Here is a 22,623-nt window from a genome sequence, read left to right as displayed (position 1 = left end):
TGGTGCTGGAAAAGCACAGCATCCGAGGAGCAGGAGAATCGATGTTTCAGGCAGCTTTTGCCCGAAATGTCGACTCTTCTGGTCCTCGGACACTGCCTGACCTGCTGCGCTTTTCCAGCATCCCACACTCTCGCACCACAAAACATGGCAAGTCTCTTCCCAGGAGCTGTATAATCAGACAGCTACTTGACAAAGGCAACACTGGGCCAGGTGATGGTCAATGAGGGACTCGGCTCACTGCACTCTAGAATAATGAGTGGTGATCTCCATACAAGATCCTCTCAGCATTTATCCTGTCAAAAAATCCTCAATGTTTCAACGAGATCATGGAAGAGTCCAGGAAGAGAGGGCATAGTCTCAGAACTGAGGGGCACCAATTTAAGTCTGAGATAGAATCATAGAGTCATAGAGATGTACAGCATGGAAACAGACCCTTCGGTCCAACTCGTCCATGCTGGCCAGATATCCCAACCCAATCTAGTCCCACCTGCCAGCACCCAGCCCATATCCCTCCAAATCCTTCCTACTCATATACCCATCCAGATGCCTTTTAAATGTTGTAATTGTACCGACCTCCACCACTTCCTCTGGCAGCTCATTCCATACACGTACCACCCTCTGTGTGAAAAGGTTGCCCCTTAGGTCTCTTTCCCCTCTCACCCTACACCTATGCCCTCTAGTTCTGGACTCTCCCACCCAAGGGAAAAGACCTTGACTATTTACCCTACCCATTCCCCTCAAAAGTTTGTAAACCTCTATAAGGTCACCCCTCAGCCTCCAACGCTCCAGGGAAAATAGCCCCAGCCTATTCAACCTCTCCCAATCGCTCAAATCCTCAAATCCTTGTAAATCTTTTCTGAACCCTTTCAAGTTTCACAACATCTTTCTGATATGAAGGAGACCAGAACTGCACGCAATATTCCCACAGTGGCCTAACCAATGTACAGCCACAACAAGATCTCCCAGCTCCTCTACTCAATACTCTGACCAATAAAGGAAAGCATACCAAACGCCGTCTTCACTATCCTATCCACCTGCGACTCCACTTTCAAGGAGCTATGAACCTGCACTCCAAGAGCGATTGAATTTCTTCTCTGAGTAGAGTGAGTGTTTGCAACACCTTGCCAGAGAGAGAGAGAGAGAGAGAGCTGTGGGGACACAGTCCTTGTGGATATTGAAGGTTGTGACAGATACATTCTCGATCAGTCAGGGAATGGGGAAACGACAGGGAAGTGGGTGCGAGGAATGTCAGGTCAGCCACGAGCCAATTGAATGGCAGAGGGGCTGAATGGTCTACTCTTGTCCCTGTTTGTTATGGTCTTTAGTCAGATACTAAGGAATGGCTCAAAGGAGGAGAGGGAGGGAACTGCAGAGCTTAGGGTTAGACTTGGAGTGATCTCAGTCAAGGCGATCAGAGTGTTGGATGGGGATGACAGAAGACCAGCCTGGAGCCCATTCATTTCATAAACCTGCAGCTCATAACATATTGATGAGAGTGTTGGAAGTGGGATTTGCACTTTTTGTAATCGCCTGAAGACCTTTGATCCTCGCTGATTTATTGGTTAAAAACACTGAGGCTCAAAGGCCTCTAAATAATTGCGACAATACCTTCTGACCAGGCTCAGCGCAAGACGTCATTTGACCACACGCCCGTGAAGCACCTTGGGATGCTTAATCATGCTAAGGGCACTACATATACTCAAGTTGTTGTTGTGGCTGCACTGTGCCCAGCCCCACAGCAGAGGGCAGCGTGACAAGGAAGTCCGTCTGTTTGAAAATGAGCAACTTGAAGCAACACAATGTCTGAAACCTCTGCTTGGTGGCAGCAGGGAGACCGAGGATTGGCGAATCTGTCTCTCATTATTCCCCAGAATCGTTCTCATTCTGGCCTTTGCTGCAGTTAATCCATGGGTAAAAACTAGCCTTGTTATTGCCATGTCCCTGCTACATGGATTCTTTAAAGACTCATTTGGAGTCATGGAGATGAACCGCATGGAAACAGATCCTTCTGTCCAACCTGTCCATACCGACCAGATATCCCAACTCAATCTAGTCCCACCTGCCAGCACCCCACCCATATCCCTCCAAACCTTTCCTATTCATATATCCATCCAAATGTCTTTTAAATGTTTTAATTGTACCAGCCTCCACCACTTCCTCTGGCAGCTCATTCCATACATGTACCACCCTCTGTGTGAAAAAGTTGTCCCTTAGGTCTCTTTTATATCTTTCCCCTCTCACCCTAAACCTACGTCCTCTAGTTCTGGACTCCCCAACCCCAGGGAAAAGACTTGATCTATTTACCTTATCCATGCCCCTCATGATTTTGTAAACCTCTATAAGGTCACCCCTTAGGCTCTGACGCTCCAGGGAAAACAGCCCCGGCCTATTCAGCCTCTCCCTATAACTCAAACCCTCCAACCCTGGCCACATCCTTGTAAATCTTTTCTGAACCCTTTCAAAATTCAGAACATCTTTCCGATAGGAAGGAGACCAGAATTGTTCGCAGTATTTATCACAACGTTCCTAGATTGTCCGTGGTGTCAGGTCAATGAAGCCACTGTTGCAGGCTCCAGTCAAAAACAGAGCTGGATATAAATGGACAGTGAATGGTAATAGGTGTCCGATGATAATGAACAGTCATTCTGTTGTACACCTTCCATTTTCGTTACCACCTGGGTACAGTGAAAATTGAGATGCCAATTCCCTTTTGTCTATTTATAGTCCCACCTGAACTTGTCGGTGCCACCTTTACCCTTGATTGTGCCCTCATACTAAGGCAACATTACGTTTGATGTGGAGATGCTGGTGTTGGACTGGGGTGCACAAAGTTAAAAATCACACCACGCCAGCTTACAGTCCAACAGGTTTATTTGGAAGCACTAGCTTTCAGAGCGCCGCTCCTTCATCAGGTAGCTAGCTGACGATTGTGTGATTTTTAACTGCATTATTTTTGACACCCAGTTCAAGGGAGTGATACAATCTCTCCTCTGCATTTCCTACTTCCCCTCCCACTTTCACCCTCCTCGGCCCCATGATCCTGAGATCCTTATCCAACTCTTTGTTAGCTCTAATGCCCCCTTTACCAACAGCCTCCATGCCAATCTCCTGGCCATCAATCCAGACGTGATGGGTCAAGTGGTATCCTTCTGCACTGTATCACATCAATGAGTCCACCCATCAGTCCTAACCACAAAGCCTGTCCCGCCATCTCCAAGGCACAAGTCAGGGGGGGTGATGGAATACTCCCCACTTGCCCTGGATGGGGGCAGCTCCAACAACACTCAAGAAGCTTGACACCATCCAGGACAAAGCAGACCCCATTTGATTGGCACCACAGCCCCAAACATCCACTCCTTCCACCACCGACGCTCAGCAACAGCAGTGCGGACCATCGACAAGACGCACTGCAGAAATTCACCATAACTGCCCACACAGCACCTTCCAGATCCACGACCACATCCATCTGGAAGGGCAGCTCATCCATGGGAACACCACCACTCACCACCCTGACTTGGAAATGTTTCACCCTTCCTGGGTCAAACCCCTGGAGTCGTCTCCCTCAGGGCATTGTGGGATATCTACAGCAGGTGGACTGCAGCAGGTCAAGAAGGCAGCTTACTGCGCCCCCCTCCCCCACCTTCTCAAGGGGGGGTAAGTAGGGACAGGGCAGTTAGTGCTGGGCTCAGCCAGTGACACCCATGAGTGAACAAAACCACTTAGACCCGGCAGCTAAGCCAGGGTTCACAGTCCCCGCTTACAACCATTGAACTGACTGCCTGACTTTGCAAGTTCAGAGGACAACTGTAAGTTACATATACAGTACTCCAGACTTGGTAAAGCCGGTGGATATCCTTCCTTTCGAGGTATTAGTGAACCAGATGGGTTTTTACTGACACCAACTGATAGTTAGTTGCAACTGCGCAGGGTCCCTATGGAGTTTGTTTTAAAAATGCCCAGATACACAATATAAAGCCAATTATTCGGCTTAGTCCTACCACGTTTTTCTCTTCACCTATATCATGTTTCATTTTTATGGGTTTTTATCGTTTATTTTAAACAGTTTTTTTGACGGAATGGTGGCTCAGTGGTTAGCACCGCTGCCTCCCAGCGCCAGGCACCCGGGTTCGATATCAGCCTCGGCTGACTGTCTGTGTGGAGTTTGCACGTTCTCCCCGTGTCTGCGTGGGTTTCCTCCCACAAACCAAAGACGTGCAGGTTAGGTAAATGAGCTCGGCTAAATTGCCCTGTTGTGTCCAGGGATATGCATCAGTCAGGGGGGGGGGAAATGGGTCTGGGTGGGTTACTCTTCAGAGGGTCGGTGTGGACTTGTTGGGCCAAATGGCCTGTTTCCACACCGTAGGGATTCCGTGCGCAGGTCTTGGTGGATTGGTAATGCTACATTGCCCCGTAGGGAGCAGTGATATGTGGGTTGGCCATGGGAAACGCAGGGTCACAGGGTAGCAGGATGGGCGGGATGCTCTTCAGTTGGTTGGTGTGGACTTGATGGGCCGAATGACTTCCTCCTAACTGTAGGGATTCTAGACCGCTGCGTGTCAGCAGATGAAACAGTGTCTTTAATAGTGATTAATATTTGACCCACTCAGCTCATCACTCAGATTCAAGTTAATCACTAATTGAACACCCTGTACCCAGAGCATCAGTCTGGCTATCTGGATTGTTCGTCAACTTACCACCTTCCTTAAGCAAGTCTGCATGCATTCCCATTCAGATATCATGGTCATCCTATAAGCAGAATTCATGATCTCCCCTGTCCTAAACATGTCCCAGTCTATAGTGGACTAAATGTAAAACTCCCCTCCTCAACAACAGACTGCAAGCTGTGTAGGAATTGTTCTACGTGGGGAGATCAAGGATCACGGGAACTTTATCCTTTCCTACACAGAAGGAGGAGAGAACTTCAACATACAAAGTACTTCACAGACATTTCAGGGGAACACATTTACCCATGACCAGGGGAATGAAGAGTATGTGGTCAAGGTCACATAATAAAGCGGTCTTCCTGAGGAGGTCAGAAATGTCTTCATGAACAGGAATCGCTGATGAGTGATTTTACTGTCACGTGTAGTTTGCAGAAGGGCTCTGGCCCGAAACGTCGAATTTCCTGTTCCTTGGATGCTGCCTAACCTGCTGCGCTTTAACCCGCAACACATTTTCAGCTCAGTGAGAACAAACAGTAAGTTACAGTGAAAAGCTTTTCCACTGTCGTCACAATCCAGCGCCATTTTGAACAGTTTTAAAGAATAACAAAGATATAGTCCATCGGTCCTGAGGCAGCTCATCGCCTCCCCTCCCCCCACCGATTCACCACCATCTGCACTGGACCCAAGCAATGCAGACGTCGCCAACTCTTCAGATGCCACGTTTCACCACAGGGCCGATTCCTCTCCACCATTCGCCAACATCAGAATAACGTCCCTCGCCATTGGGCCTGCTTCCGTCGATGTTGCCGTATTGCCCTTCCACCACCTCTTCACCAACGCCCGCACTGGACCCAAGCAATGAAGTCAGCAATCTTCCGGCGCCACTCAGCTTCCATCAATGTAGCAGCCACCGATTCGGATGCCAGTTCTCATGCCCGTCCTGGAGAAGGAAGTAGGGGCCTACTCGATTCCGGGCTGGACTGACTCAAATCCACGATAGGACTACTCAAGTCCGTGCTGGGCCTGATCGAGTCCGGGCTGGGTCCACTCGAGTCTGCCCTAGGTGTACTCGATTCTGGGCGAGGCCTACTATGTTAGGCCTACTCAAGTCCATGCTGAGACTACTCGATTCCAGGCTGGGCCTACTCCAGTCTGCACTGGGCCTACTCCAGTCTGCACTGGGCCTACTCCAGTCCATGCAGGGGTTCCTCGCCAATGCTGATGCTGTCCATACTCAAGACAAGCAGTAAATAAAAAGTAAAAAATAAGAAAAGAAAAACAGTCTGAGTGGACAAGCCCCACTCAGCCGATATCTTGGTGGCATGTAGAATTCTTTATTCCAGACAGCAATGGATGCTCCATTTTTACAGTATTAAATAGTCAAATTAAATAATCGAGAGATAGTGGGGGGATTGGGAGGAAAATGTGCATCAGAGGACTGAGGGAGAGCTCAACCATGTTCTTATTGAATTGACCAAATGCAGCACCGATTCCTCACAATTGTACGCTGTGGGAATCCATGCTCTAGCGCCATGCTACGGCCACCTCCTTCTTCAGCCACCTCCGCCCTGCCCCCTCTCCCAGTGCCATGTCTATGGACCCAACCGTACTCTACGCTGCTGCTCCATTTCTGTTTCCAGCCTCTGCCGCACTGTGTGGTATCGGCCAGCACCGACAAGATGGGTTGAAGGGCCTCAAACTGTGCTCTGTGTTTCCATCTCTCTGTCCCTCTCTCTTTCCGCAGGACACTCTTCAGGGTGCGCAAATTCGACCCACAACCTGGCCAACGTTCTCAAGTAGCGACTCCTCCGTAAGTTGGTGATGATCATTTCCCTGGAGTCAAAAGAGATGTGCAGCACAGAAACAGACCCTTCGGTCCAACTCGTCCATGCCAACTAGATATCCCAAATTAATCTAGTCCCATTTGCCAGCACATGGCCCATATCCCTCCAAACCCTTCCTATTCATATACCCATCCAGATGCCTTTTAAATGTTGTAATTGTACCAGCCTCCACCACTTTCTCTGGCAGCTCATTCCATACACGCACCACCCTCTGCGTGAAAATGTTGTCCCTTAGGTCCCTTCTAAATTCTTCCCCCATCACCTTAAAACTATGTCCTCTAGCTCTGGACTCCCCCAAAGAAAAGATCTTGTCCATTTACCTTATCTATGCCCCTCATATTTCATACACCTCTATAAGGTCACCCCTCAGCCTCTGACGCTCCAGGGAAAACAGCCCCAGCCTGTTCAGCCTCTACCTGTAACTCAAATCCTCCAACCCTGGCAACATCCCTGTAAATCTTTTCTAAACCCTTTCAAGTTTCACAACATCTTTCCCATAGCAGGGAGACCAGAATTGAATGCAATATTCCAACAGTGGCCTAACCAATGTCCTGTACAGCCGCAACATGACCTCCCAACTCCTGTACTCGAATATCTGACCAATAAAGGAAAGCATACCAAACGCCTTCTTCACTATCCTATCCACCTGCGACTCCACTTTCAAGGAGCTATGAACCTGCACTCCAAGGTCTCTTTGTTCAGCAACACTCCCTAGGACCTGACCATTAAGTGTCCAAGTCCTGCTGAGATTTGCCTTTTCCATAATCAGCACCTCACATTTATCCACATTAGTTGAGCAGCACGACACTGGGTCCAGCTGTTGAGATATTCTGGACCCGACGTCTTCGGGAAGGGTGGAGATGCTGAGGCGGAGTTGGTGCTACCTCTGATCCATTGACTTGGGGACTGGACTTGCCCTGAAGGAGGAAGATCGTCAGCTCACTGCACAACTGGGGACGTGGAGTCAACAAGAGCAGGTCCACCCTCACGTTGCGATCGGGGCAAGGCGGCTTTCAAAGGCAGCCTTGAGAATCACACGGGCGAAAAGAGGCCTTTCAGCCCTTCTTTCGAAGAGATGTCCAGATTGGTCTGCAGGGCAGAGGTCTCCATAGATTGCACCCAGGAGGAAGTGAGGTCTGCAGATGCTGGAGATCAGAGCTGACAAATGTGTTGCTGGAAAAGCACAGCAGGTCAGGCAGCATCCAAGGTGCAGGAGAATCGACGTTTCGGGCATAAGCCCTTCTTCAGGAATGAGGAGGGTGTGCCAAGCAGGCTAAGATAAAAGGTAGGGAGGAGGGACTTGGGGGAGGGGCGTTGGGAATGCGATAAGTGGAAGGAGGTCAAGGTGAGGGTGATAGGCCGGAGAGGGGGTGGGGGCGGAGAGGTGGGGAAGAAGATTGCAGGTCAGGAAGGCGGTGCTGAGTCCGAGGGTTGGGACTGAGAAAAGGTGCGGGGAGGGGAAATGAGGAAGCTGGAGAAATCTGCATTCAGATTGGTCAGGATGCCTGGCTGAATGAAGCTCCGTCAGTACTGAAGGAGCGTGGCACTATCTAAGGCACTCGATGGGTATCCCATCAATGTTCACTCCCTCCACCACTGACATCTAGAGTGCAGCATCGACAAGGAGCTCTGCAGCAACTCACCAAAGGTTTCTTTCCTGATGGAGGGCTTTTGCCCGAAACGTCGATTCTCCTGCTCCTCGGATGCTGCCTGACCTGCTGTGCTTTTCCAGCACCAGACTCTCGACCCTAATGTCCAGGATCTGCAGTACCCACTTCTGCCAAAGTTTCTTGGACAGACCTGACAAGCCCATAAGCTCTCCCATCAACAAGGACAGAGCGGTTGCAGGCCATTCGGCCCATCGAGTCCACGCCAACTCTCCGAAGAGCATCACCCCTCCCCATTCCTGTAATCCGACATTTCCCATGGCTAACCCGCCGACTCTGCGCATCCCTGGACACTATGAGGCAAGTTAGCACTGCCAATCCAGATGTACCTGCACATCTTTGGACTGTGGGAGGAAACCGGCACACCCGGAGGAAACCCACGCAGACACGGGGAGAATGTGCAAACTCCACACAGACAGTCGCCCGAGGCTGGAATCGAACCCGAGTCCCTGGCACCGTGAGGCAGTAGGGCTCACCACTGAACCAGCATGCCACCCAAAGGGTAGCATGGGAGCTCCAACATGGGCAAGACCCCTTCCACACCACTCACTACCCTGACTTCAAAGTGGGTGGGCCAGTTATGTATTGCTGGCATTTTACAGCAACTGACGGGTCCCCATTACATTAGTTTGGTGCCCCGGACTTTTTCTTGAATACAAACTACCCGACTTACTACGGTGAGATTCCAAGTGGTGCCCCAAGGACATTAGGCAATGGTGGATACTGCAGATGCTGGAGATTAGAGACAAGATTAGAATGGTGCTGGAAAAGCACAGCAGGTCAGGCAGCATCCAAGGAGCAGGAAAATCAATGTTTCGGGCAAAAGCCTTTCTTTAGGAATAGAGGCCTCATTCCTGATGAAGGGCTTTTGCCCAAAACGTCAATTTTCCTGCCTCAAGGGCATTAGCCCGGGGCTAGGGATGACTACCTGAGTAATATTACCAGTACACATCGCTTGGATTTTGAACTACATAACTGTGTCCTCACTGTCAAAATTCTGGAACTGACTCCCCACCAGCATAGCGGTGGGAACTACACTGCACCCACCACAGTGGTTCCAGATGATAACTCAGCACCACCTTCTCAAGGGCAATTGGGACGGGCACAGCCAGCGATGCCCATATTATGTGAAAGGGTAAGGTAAAGGATCCTTCATAATTGGGAACACTACAATTGCCTTGTTGGAAGGAGGGTCATCAAAACTGCAGAGAGAGGGTCCAGAGTATGGAAGCGACTTGGTGGTCAGTAGGGGGGTGTAGGATGGAGGAGGGAGGTGTCTCAGTATAGTCATGCTCAGTATAGTCATGCAGAGGCAGGACACGTTCAGTAGGGAGGAAACCTCATCGGTGAATAGGATGGATGTTGTTGGGGGTGGGGGGGATGGGGAGGGGGGAAGGTGGTGGTGGAGTCTTCAATGACAGAACCGTTCAAGTCAAGGTGTTTTGTTTAAAAAATAATTCACAGAAGAAGGACGAGGCCAGCATCTATCAACTATCCCGGGTCACCCGGGGGTTAACCAGGTTCCTGTGGGTCTGGAGTCACATGGAAAGGAAGACCAATTTCCATTTCTGAAGGACATTAGTCAAACAGATGGGTTTGGACAACAATCTATTGGTCACATAGGGCCGGCTCTTTGCTCCAGACATCTTAACTCAATTCACCATCATTCATACCTCCGGAGGATTGAGTTTGGATTCTGGATTGTCAGACCACCTTCCACGGCAGGCATTCCGAGCCGCTCATAAAATGCAACTGTGTGATTTTGGTGACACCAATGCAGGCAGCCGCACTACTAACCTGAGCAGGAAACGCCCTAAACACACCACCATCTCTACCTCACCTCTGCGTGTTTACTTAACAAACAAAGTCATTCCGTAGCCAAGGAAGTCACACCCTCATAACCATCAAAAAAGATCGCACTCTGCTTTTCCCCTTGCTAGTTCACCAGCGAACCCACACAAAAAAAAGGTTAGGGCTCACAGCTCTCAGCCACGTGACAATGCATACTGAAATCACACACACATACACACATCTAACTGTGAGAAAGTGAGGACTGCAGATGTTGGGGTTCAGAGGCGAGCGTGTGCTGCTGGAAAAGCGCAGCACATCAGGCAGCATCTGAGCAGCAAGAGAATCGACGTTTCGGGCATACGCCCTTCATCAGGAATCACACACATCTAACGGTGCCTGCCAATTCAATCATTGAATCCTTACAGTGTGGATGCAGGCCATTCGGCCCAGACCAACCCTCCGAACAGCATCCCCCTCCCCCCCCCGCCACCCAATCCAGCACCTTGCATTTCCAATTTAGCATGGCCAATCCACATTGAGGACTAGAGGGCACAGGCTCAACATGAGAGGGGAAAGATTTGAAAGGGATCAAAGGGGTAACTTTTTCACACAGAGGGTGGTGTGTGTATGGAATGAGCTGCCAGAGGAAGTGGTGGAGGCTGGTATAATGCAACATATAAAGGCAGCGGGATGGGTACATGAATAGAAAGGGTTTGGGCCAAAATTAATTTAGGATATCTGGTCAACATGGATGAGTTGAACCAACAGGTCTGTTTCTGTGCAGTACATCTCTATAACCTGCACGTCTTGAGACTGTGGGAGGAAACCCATGCAGACACCAGGAGAATATACAAACTCCACACAGACTAGTCACCCAAGGTTAGAATTGAACCTGGGTCCCTACTGCTACCAGTCAGCAGTGCTAACCAGCAAGCCACCAAGGTGCACATTCTGATAGCAATAACGTCATTTACATTCCCAGTCTCACATTTGAGTAATGTCCCTTCAAATCAATTCACAAGATGTGGATATTGCTGGTCATTTCAGAATCGCCCATCCCTCGTTGCCCATCCCTCGTTGCCCATCCCTCGCTGCCCATCCCTCGCTGCCCATCCCTCGCTGCCCTTCAGGTGTTGCTGTGGAGCTGGGGTCTTCTGCTCTGAGGATAGACTGGGGGAGTCGGGGCCGATTCCCTTGGAGAGTAGAGGGCTAAGGGTGGGATTTGATTGTCGTTTACAAAAACCATGGGTGGGCCGCACGGAGTCGATAGGGAGAAGCTACTCCCGGTCATGAAAGAGAGAAGAAAAGAGAGGGCAGAGATTTAACGTGCAAGCAAAACAAGGGTGACGTGAGCAAGCCAAAACCACCCAGAAATCCACAGGATGCAGGTTCAATTGAGGCATTCGAGAGGGGCATCAGACAGTTACTTGGATAGGAATGGTGTGCAAGAATGTCACGAGGGAATAGTACAGACATGATAGGCCGAATAGCCTCCTCCGGCACCATAACTACCCGGTGAGCAGGAGTTGCACATAGACAGTGACCAAACAGATGCGGTAGATCCCTTTCCCCCCAAATGGGCATCAGTGAGTGACTGAGGCAGAACCTGATGTCAGTTTGGTCATTTTCAGTCAGGCGGACACCAGGTTATGTTTCCAGTTTTCACAGACGATGTCGTCCCCTCTGTAGTGGAGACTCAAAATGACCAAACTCACATGAAGTCAAGCAAAATATTGAACTTCTCAGCTCCCCTATGGTTCAAACACCTATCTCCACATGGCTGTTCCTTCAGGCCAGGAACATGGCACGGTGGCTCAGTGGTTAGCACTGCTGCCTCACAGCACCAGGGCTCCTAGGTTCGATTCCCACCTTGGGTGACTGTGTGGAGTTTGCACACTCTCCCCGCATCTGCGTGGGTTTCCTCCGGGTGCTCTGGTTTCCTCCCACAGCCCAAAGATGTGCAGGTTAGGGTGGATTGGCCGTGCTAAATTACCCCATGGTGTTAGTTGTATTAGTCAGAGGGGAATGGGTCTGGGTGGGTTACCCTTCGGAGGGTCAGTGTGGACTAGTTGGGCCGAAGGGTCTGCCCCCACACTGTCGGGATTCGATTCATAACCTTTGCTGTTTAGTTTTGGGGTGGCTCAGTGGTTAGCACTGCTGCCTCACAGCACCCTGGGTTCGATACCCACCTCGGGCGACTATCTGTGTGGAGTGTGCACTTTCTCCCTGTGTCTGCATGGGTTTCCACCCACAGTCCAAAATATGTGCAGGTTAGGGTGAATTGGCCAGGCTAAAAATTGCCCATGGTGTTAAGATGCGTTAGTTCAGGGGTAAATATAGGGTAGGGGAATGGGTCTGGGTGGGTGACTCTTCGGAGGGTCGGTGTGTTGGGCCGAAGTTTCCACACTGTAGGGAATCTAATCTAAACCTCCCCCCAACCCCATCACCGCCTCTCCAGGCAGTATTACCCCAAACAGCTGGCAGTTCAGCGTTCACCTGGGAATCTCTGGCTGCAACGGAAGACGCTAGAAAACCGTTTTGCCATTTAACTTGACCAACCAAGTGGCATCAGGAAAGGGAGGCAGATTCCCCAGACTGCCAGGATTCACCCCGGGGAGGGCAAAAATGATGTGTCTCACACCTGAGCCGCTGTTTCTCAGAGTTGAAGGTCATTTCCAACCCTCCCTCCCCTCCTGAGCCCCAGCTCAATACCAACCCCATGAAAGTCAGCGACCAAAAGGTTACCATCAGATAACCAACACTCTGTAGCCTGGACGTGAACGCTGAAAAGCGAGATATAGTTACAAAGGACGAGCCCATAGGAGTTTTTCCTTCTGTTTTGGTTTGTTTTGGGGTGAGAGCAAACCGCACATTGTTTCAAAGCCAATCCAACAACAACACCAACAACAAAATACCAAAAGTTACCCGTGCTTTCTTCTGTCCGCCTGACTCTGTCCTGGTTTTCCCGAACTGGCTCATCCTAGCTGGCACGCATGCCTCCACACAGCTCCCCCTCAGCTCCTAACCCCAGGCGAGAGGATCCATCCTTTGGGGGTTTCTGTTTTATTTCTTCTTTCAGGGCTGGCCCAATCCTGTTTCAGATCCTTCACGCCACAGGCTGCAGGCTGCAGGCTTTCCGCCCGGACTCACTGGGAGCTCTCTGTTCACAGGCACACGGAGTACAGTACCTCCTGCTACCTAGCACACTGCTGCTATATATAGAGAGCACACTCAGCCGCCCCGGGGTCACCGAGCCGATGTGTTTGACGTCGAGTTAATCAAACACTCCCAAGGCTATTGTACAGCACCACTCAATGGAAATCTACTCTTGAAATTAAGGCTACTTTTGACACGGGTCCCCACCAACCCCTTCCCAGGGGGAGACAAAGCACTGAGTTGGACTTCCCTCTAATCTTTAAAGTAAAGCTCCCTTCATACTTTTAAACTGAAGGTAAAGCTCCCTCTACTCTGTTAAATTAAAAGTAAACCTCCCTTCCACTCTTAAACTGAAGGTAAAACTCCCTCTACTCTGTTAAATTAAAAGTAAAGCTCCCTTCACACTTTCAAAACAGGAGGTAAAGCTCCCTCAACTCTCTTAACCTGAAAGTAAATCTCCCGCTACTCTTTCAAACTGAAATTAAAGCTGCCTCTACACTGTCCCCATCAACTATTCCCAGGACAGGTACAGGTTGGGCGTTAGATACAGAACAAAAGCTCCCTCTACTCTTTCAAACTGAAAATAAGTTGCCTCTACACTTTCTAAATTAAAATGAAAGCTTCCTCGACACTGCCCACCATTAAACACTCCCAGGACAGGGACTGCAGGGGGTTAGATACAGAGTAAAGATCCCTTTACACTGTCCCCATCAAACATTCTCAGGACAGGTACAGCACGGGGGTTAGATTAGATTACTTACAGTATGGAAACAGGCCCTTCAGCCCAACAAGTCCGCACCGACCCACCACCCACCCATACATACATATACCCCTTACCTAACACTATGAGCAATTTAGCATGGCCAATTCACCTGACCAGCACATCTTTGGACTGTGGGAGGAAACCAGAGCACCCGGAGGAAACCCACGCAGACACGGGGAGAACGTGCAAACTCCACACAGACAATCTGCCTGAGGCGGGAATTGAACCCCAGTCTCTGGCGCTGTGAGGCAACAGTGCTAACCACTGTGCCACCGCTACCTCTACACTGTCCCCCCCATCAAACACTCCCAGCACAGGGTTAGATACAGAGTAAAGATCCCTCTACACTATCCCCATCAAACATTCTCAGGACAGGTACAGCATGGGGCTAGATACGGAGTAAAGCTCTCTCTCCACTGTCCCCATCAAACACTCCCAGGACAGGGACAGCACGGGATGAGATACAGAGTAAAGCTTTCTCTACACTGCCCCCCATCAAACACTCCCACGACAGGGACAGCACGGGGTCAGATACAGAGTAAAGCTCCCTCTACACAGTCCCCATTAAACACACACAGGGACAGCACAGGGTGAGATACAGAGTAAAGCTCTCTCGATACTGTCCCTGTCAAACACTCCCAGAGCAGGGACAGAATGGGGGTAGATACAGAGTAAAGCTCCCTCTACATTGACCCCATTAAAGAAAAACTCCTAGGGCAGATACACTGCAGATCAAAGCACATTCACTGGTTCAGTGCCTCATGATCTGATTGTCACCTCTACTTTGTCCTGAATAAAGTGACCTGAGCTGCTCTGAGTGCTGAGTAAGCCAAGTGGGCTGGGGCAGGGTGGGGTGATGCAGTGAAATTATCGGTCCTCACTCCTAGCCCCAGTGCTGTTCCACACAGACAGGGAAAAAACCTGTGTCTGTAATCGCTGAGTGAATAAACCACTGCTAGTCACATACAGAAAGTCATGGTCACCAGGAAGAGGCCGCAGTGCCCAGCACATTTCACCCCACTCTGGAGGCACAGTCACTGGGAAAAGAACGAGGCACAGCAGATGATATCGGACTTCGTGTTCTATGGGCTGTTCCCCGGGACACACAACGAGACAAACACCAACTGCACCTGGAGGACCATCACCTCGGTGAAAGACGCTTGTTGGTCTGTCCGAAACCTGTCGGCCTTCCAGAGCAAGGACAGTGCGGCACTCCCTCAGTACTGACCCTCTAACAGTGCGGCACTCCCTCAGTACTGACCCTCTAACAGTGCGGCACTCCCTCAGTACTGACCCTCTTTCAGTGCAGCACTCCCCCACTACTGATCCTCTGACACTGCGGCACTCCCTCAGTACTGACCCTCTGACTGTGCAGCACTCCCTCAGGTCTGACGATCTGACAGTGCAACATTCCCTCAGAATTGGCCCTCTGGCAGTGCAACACTTAGTACTGACCCTCTGACAGTGCAGCACTCCCTCGGTACTGACCCCCTATCATTGTGGCACTCCCTTAGTACTGACCCTCTGACAGTGCTGCACTCCCTCAGTACTGACCCTCTGACAGTGCAGCACTCCCTCAGTACTGACCCTCTGACAGTGCAGTTCTCCCTCAGTACTGACCCTCTGACAGTGCAGCACTGTCTCAGAACTGACCCTCTGACAGTGCAACACTCCCTCAGTACTGACCCTCTGACAGTGTGGCACTCCCTCAGTACTGACCCTCTGACAGTGTAACACTCCCTCAGTACTGACCTTTTCACAGTGCGGCCCTCCGTCAGGACTGACCCTCTTTCAGTGCAGCACACCCTCAGTACTGACCCTCTGACAGTGCAGCACTCCCCTAGTACTGACCGTCTGACAGTGCGGCACTCCCTCAGTACTGACCATCTGACAGTGCGGCACTCCCTCAGTACTGACCCTCTGACAGTGCAGCACTCCCCCAGTACTGACCGTCTGACAGTGCGGCACTCCCTCAGTACTGACCCTCTGACAGTGCGGCACTCCCTCAGTACTGACCATCTGACAGTGCAGCATTCCCTCAGAACTGGCCCTCTGACAGTGCAACACTTAATAGTGACCCTCTGACAGTGCAGCACTCCCTCAGTACTGACCCCCTATCATTGTGGCACTCCCTTACAACTGACCCCCTATCATTGTGGCACTCCCTTACTACTGACCCTCTGACAGTGCTGCACTCCCTCAGTACTGACCCTCTGACAGTGCAGCACTCCCTCAGTACTGACCCTCTGACAGTGCAGCATTCCCTCAGAACTGGCCCTCTGACAGTGCTGCACTCCCTTAGTACTGACCCTCTGACAGTGCAACACTTAGGACTGACCCTCTGACAGTGCGGCACTCCCTCAAGACTGAAGGACGAGCCTCTTGCAGCCTGCAGTCCACCCTATTGCAGGGCCATGACCTACTCAGTGTGGGTTAAAGAAAAAGGAATGCGTTACTGTGGGAAACAGTGCAACAATGTACACGATTGTCCCTGCCTTTCTGTGCTGAATAAACCAGGTCACACAACCCCGGTAATCCTATCAGCAATCATGTGGCTCGGATCCCTCTGCAAAGCACTGACCTCCTGACTCTCCCTCCTGCTCTGCGTTCTGGGAAAAGAACCATTTCCTGATTAAAATGTTGCCACAGCTTCCAGGGAGGATTTATTCAGAGGAGGCATTCCAACTGGTTAGGGTTGCCGGAGAGCCGCTTGTAGTTCTCGCTCCTGGATGGAGTCCGGTTTCCTCCATGCGCTGGCGTGTGATGGAAGAGAGCAACAAGCGGAGGCCATTCGGCCTCTCCAGCCTCGTTCTGCCACTCAGTTCAGTTCTGGCATGCAGGCGTCGCCATCCCACAAGTTATCAGGGCACACAGCGCTTTGTTTCATTAAATAAGCTGCTTGACATTTCTGTTCATGGAATCCCTACAGTGTTGAAACAGGCCATTCTGCCCAACAAGCCCACACTGACCCTCCGAAGAATAACCCACCCAGACCCATTCCCCTACCGCTCTACATTATCCCTGACTAATGCACCTGACCTACATATACCTGGACACTATGGGACAATTCAGCCTGGGCAATCCACCCAAACCTGCACATCTTTGGATTGTAGGAGGAAATTGGATCAAACTCACCCAGACATGGGCAGAAACGTGCAAACTCCACACTGACAGTTGCCTGAGGCTGGAATCGAACCTGGGTCCCTGGCACTGTAAGGCAGCAGTACTAACCACTGCTCCCCCATGCCAGCCATGATTGCCTCCCAAGGATGTGTTATTGGGCCAGCACAAGACATGCTGGGTCAAACGGCCTCCATCTTCAGCAGTACATTTTTAACACACTCCCTCTCCCTGCCCTGTGCTCTTTCAGCCTAGCTAGTATATCACACACAAGTGTTGGAAGCAATGGAAGACCATTCAGCCCATCAAGTCACTGAACATCAGTATGGCCAACACTGGGCTTCTACACCATCATTTATTTTGCTGACTCATGGGTATTGTTAGCTGGGCCCACCATTTACTGCCCATCCCTAGTTGCCCCCTTCAAAAGGTGGTGGTGAGCTGCCTTTTTGAACTGCCGCAGTCCACCTGCTGTGAGTTGCCCCTCAATGCCCTTAGGGAGGGCGTTCCAGGACTTTGACCCAGTGACAGTGAAGGAACGGCCTTCCATTTCCAAGTCAGGATGGTGAGTGGCCTGGAGGGGAACTTGCTGGTGTCCCTATGTATCAGTTGCCCTTGTCCTTCTTGGTGGAAGTGATTGTAGGTTTGGAAGGTGCTGTCTAAGAGTAAACTTCTGCAGTGCATCTCATAGATAGCACGCACTGCTGCTACTGAGTGTTGGTGGCGGAGGGAGTGAATGCTTGTGAGTGTGGTGCCAACCAAGTGGGGGCTGCTTTTTACTGGATGGTGTCGAGCTTCTTGAGTGTTGTTGGAGCTGCACCCATCCAGGCAAGTGAGGGAGGGGGGGGGTGGTATTCCATCACATTCCTGACTTGCCCACTCCCCATCTCCCATGATTCCCTGAGACTGTTCCTGTGCCCGACTTAAAAGCATTCAGTGATGGTGTTTCCATGCTCAACAACTGAATAAGTACACAGCCCTTTTAACAAAGTTATTTTTCACGCACTTCAGTCTTAAAAGATGGCTCCCCTGAACTGACCCCGTGCTGCCCGCGGATTACAAATGAACATAGATCATTGCCTCAATCTCCAAAAACCAACCACTCCCTCTGGAGTGTGCTCACCAGCTGAGTGTGTGTAGTTCCTGGGGGTTGCAAACTCCATTGGTCCATATCCCTCTAAGGGAAGTAACTTGGGAGAATCCCTACAGAGTGGAAGCAGGCTGTTCAGCCCATCAAATAGTGCACCGACCCTTGAAGAGCATCCCACCCAGCCCCTTACCCTGTATCCAGAACCCCATATTCATCATAGCTCCTACACATCCTGAGACGCAACAAACAATTTTACACAGCAGTTTAGGTGGATTGGAGTCGAGAGTGCTGCAGGCATTCCTGATGAAGGGCTGAGGCCCGGAACGTCAATTCTCCTGCTCCTCGGATGCTGCCTGACCTGCTGTGCTTTTCCAGCACCACACTCTCGACTCTGATCTCCAGCATCTGTAGTCCTCACTTTCTCCTAGGTGGATTGGCCCATGCTAAATTGCCCAGAGTGTCCAGGAATGTGCAGGCCAGATGGGTTAGCCATGGGAAATGCAGGGTTAGGGGATAGAGTGGGGTGGGGGTTTGCGAGTCAGAAGCTCTCCAGAGTGTCAGTGTGGACTCGATCTCCACACTGTGCGGCTCCTATGATTCTCATCCACCTAACCTTACACCGTTGGACTTTGGGAGGAGCACCCGGGGGTAACGCATGCAGACATGGGGAGAACGTGCAAACTTCACCCAGACAGTCGCTCCGAGGGTGGGATCGAACCCAGGTCCCCAGCGCTGTGAGGCAGCAGTACTAGCCACTAAGCCACTGTGCCACCCAGTCTTCCCTCATTGCAAGACTATGGACCCGAGGTCTCAGCTTCCCACAGTTGGTTGAATCTCAGAAGGCGATGAAACAGACTACAGATGGGAAGTGGAAAACCTGGAAAAATGGTGCACTGAGAACAATCTAGCTCTCAATTCCGGCAAAACCAAGGAACTCATTACTGACTTTCAGCGGGATGTTACTCATGCCCCCCTACACATTAACAGCACAGAGGTGGAATGAGTGGGGAGTGTCAAGCTCCTGGGAGTGGTCATCCACAACAAGTTTTCTTGGATTCTTCACATGGACCCACAAGTTACAAAGGACCAACAATGTCTCTTCTTCCTCAGGCAGCGGAGGGAATTTGGGATGATGGCGAATACCCTTACCAACGTTTATAGGTGCGCCATCGAGAGCATTCTATCTGGATGTCTCACTACCTGGTATGGCAACTGTACCATTCAAGATCGGAGACGGTTACAGAGAGTGGTGAGCTCTGCTCAGACAATCACAAAGGCCAACCTCCCATCTATAGACTCCATCAACCAGGCCCCACTGTCAGGGAAAGGCCACCAGCATTCTCAAAGATCCATCCCACCCTGGCAATGTTTTTCTACAACCTCTACCATCGGGGAGAATGCTGGTAAGTGGAGTTGAAACGCCCATCAGCCATGATTGAATGGCCGAGTGGACTCGATGGGCCGAATGGCCTTACTTCCACTCCTATGTCTTATGGTCTTATAGGGAGAAGGTACAGAAGCCTGAACACACGCACCAGCCGGTTTTGAAACAGTTTATACCCTCCTGTTGTGAGAATACTGAATAATCTCACAAACTCTCAACCTTCGCCTATACCTGTGTTTTTGTTTTTGCCGCTGTTTCCCTATTATTTACTTATCTCTGCTACTTAACTCTGGGATCTGCCTGTATTGCTCGCAAGACAAAGCTTTTCACTGTGTCTCAGTACACGTGACAATAAACTCAATTCCCAGTCAGAGGGGATCTCAACAACCCCGCCCCCCCCCCCCCCCCCCACCCCACCCCCACTCCCGGCCCCCTTGCCCATGCTTACCCCGTCAGTCTGATTGCGCATTTGCTATGTTTCGATGAGATCACTTCTCAGTCTTTGGAACAGGCAGGAAAGACCACTCAAGCCTCTCCTCAGCTTCACAGAACAAACCCCCCACCCCAGCAACCAGCCCTGGGAACCATCACTGCAACCTCCCCTTTAAATCCCACCAGCCCTTTTAAAAGTATTGGCCTGCTGTGATGTTGACGTCTGCACACCGAATATTTAACAAATCGCAAAGACTCCTTGTTCAAAGGCCCTAATGAATTAAATATCTGCACTGAGTTTTGTAACGTGAGAGAACAAAGTCAAAATTTAGGAAACATCCAACTCTGATTTGTTGCATATTTCTTTCCTCTATAATTTTGTCAATAAAGTCACCTTTGATTTGATTCCCTACCGTATGGAAACAGGCCCTTCGGCCCAACAAGTCCTCACCGACCCTCCAACGAGTATCCCATCCCATTCCCCTAACTACATTTGACTAACAAACCTAACACTACAGGCAACTTAGCATGGCCAATTCACTTGACCTGCATATTGTGTGGTAGAGTGGTGCTGGAAAAGCACAGCTGTTCAGGCAGCATCGGGAATGACGAAGGGCTTTTGCCCGAAACGTCGATTTTTTCTGCTCCTCGGATGCTGCCTGAACTGCTGTGCTTTTCCAGCACCACTCTACTCTAGAATCTGATTTCCAGCATCTGCAGTCATTGTTTTTAACCTGCATATTGTGTGGACTGTGGGACGAACCCCACGCAGACAGAGGGAGAATGTGCAAACTCCACACAGACAGTCAGCTAAGGTGAGACTTGAACCCGGGTCCCTGGCACCGTGAGGTAGCAGTGCTAACCACTAAGCCACCAGGCCGCACCACTTAGATTAGATTAGATTACTTACAGTGTGGAAACAGGCCCTTTGGCCCAACAAGTCCACACCGACCAGCCGAAGCGCAACCCACCCATACCCCTACATTTACCCCTTACCTAACACTACGGGCAATTTAGCATGGCCAATTCACCTGACCCGCACATCTTTATGACTGTGGGAGGAAACCGGAGCACCCGGAGGAAACCCACGCAGACACAGGGAGTACGTGCAAACTCCACACAGACAGTCGCCTGAGTCGGGAATTGAACCCGGGTTCAGGTGCTGTGAGGCAGCAGTGCTAACCACTGTGCCACTGCTTGAGGGGAACTTGGACTTTAGGTTCTTGTAATTAAGACAAAACGCCATCTGTTTATTTCTGTGCCTATAAAAGCAGCTTTAAGTTACATGCTCAGGGAGAGGGCAGTGATGAAATGGGGCTTTCACTGGACTAGTAACTCAGGGACTCTGGTATTTCTGTGGGAATCCGGGTTCACGCCCCTGAAGGGCCGACAGTAGAATTTGAATTTAAAGGAAAATAAGATCTAGACTAAAAAGTTCGGTGATGACCTTGAATCAATTGTGACTAAACATCCTCAGGGGAAAAAAATAAACAAAAATTTGCGGAAACTAGAGATCTGAACCAAAAGCAGACATTGCTGCAGGGAGCTGTGAGGGAAGGCGGTGTTGTTGTTTCGAGCCCAGTGATTCTTCTTCAACCCTGCAGAATGGTTAAAAACCCATCTGATTCCACTCATGTCCTTCAGGGGAGGAAATCTGATCCCCTTACTGGGTCTGGACCGACAGCAGTTTGGTTGACTCTTAACTGCCCTCTGCTGGCCAAGCAAGTCAAACACTTGTATCAAACTGCTCAACAAACCTAGATAGGCCAACTGGCAAGAGAAACCACAATAAACTTGACCCTGCAAATCCCCACTGACCAACATCTGGGGCTTGAGACAAAATTTGTAGAATCCCTACAGTGTGGAAACAACCCTTCGGCCTAACGTGTCCACACCAACCCTCCTCGGAGTAACCCGCTCTCCTAATATTGCATATTTACTCTTGATTAATGCACCTAACCAACACATCCCTGAAGTCTCTGGGCAATTTCCCCTAACCTGCACATCTTTGGATTGTGGGAGGAAACCCACATAGACACTGGGAGAACGGGCAAACTCCATACAGACAGTCACCCGAGGGTGGGATTGAACCCAGGTTCCTGGCGCTCTGAGGCAGCAGTGCTAACCACTGAGCCACCGTACGTCCCAGCCTACTAAAGCAATAGCCTGGCTTAATCACACTCCCAGAGTCATACTGGGCAAACTCATTCCAGACTCTGCCATCACCTTCCTCGAGTAACCGCTGTCGTGTGTAAGTTACCACGGGCTACTTTTAATTCAGCTACTTATTCAGAAATCTCATCGGACACCCAAAACCTGAAATGATCATTTGTGCTTAGTTTCACGTTTGCAGCCATAATGACATCTCTCAAGTAAGCAAGTTAAGTCTCCCAAGTCCACTCGGCCATTACCTGATTAATGGTGGAATTTGGCTACAACTCCAACCAACAGCATCAGTCTCTGGATGGCCGGGGTTCAGCCTTTGCACAGAGTTGTTCTCTTGGGTTCTACTGCTGAAATATCCTGAAGTTGAATTCTTACAGGGCTTCCTGTCTTGCCTGACAGAGCCAGAGACCCGGGTTCAATTCCCGCCTCAGGCAACTGTCTGTGTGGAGTTTGCACATTCTCTCCGTGTCTGCGTGGGTTTGCTCCGGTTTCCTCCCACAGTCCAAAAAACGTGCAGGTTAGGTAAATTGGCTGTGCTAAATTGCC

General features: G+C 50.4%; 1 protein-coding gene across 3 annotated transcripts in view; it reads right to left on the bottom strand.

Moving 5' to 3' along the window:
• The window catches only part of LOC132832895 (ral guanine nucleotide dissociation stimulator-like), a 219,862-nt gene that overhangs the window by 151,909 nt on the left and 45,330 nt on the right, over positions 1 to 22,623 (bottom strand). The window contains exon 1 of one of the 3 annotated variants that reach the window (XM_060851107.1): positions 12,892 to 13,110. The exons of the other annotated variants lie outside the window; for them this stretch is intronic. Within the exon in view, the coding sequence (XP_060707090.1) occupies positions 12,892 to 12,945 (54 nt within the window). The 5' untranslated portion in view covers positions 12,946 to 13,110. Of the gene's footprint in view, positions 1 to 12,891; positions 13,111 to 22,623 lie in introns of those variants that run through there. 3 annotated transcript variants of the gene reach the window in all.

The sequence above is a fragment of the Hemiscyllium ocellatum genome, chromosome 35 (assembly GCF_020745735.1).
Source record: "Hemiscyllium ocellatum isolate sHemOce1 chromosome 35, sHemOce1.pat.X.cur, whole genome shotgun sequence".
NCBI lineage: Eukaryota > Metazoa > Chordata > Chondrichthyes > Orectolobiformes > Hemiscylliidae > Hemiscyllium > Hemiscyllium ocellatum.
The sequence above is the reverse complement of the archived record's forward strand: the minus strand, read 5'-3'. Positions and strand labels throughout refer to the sequence as shown.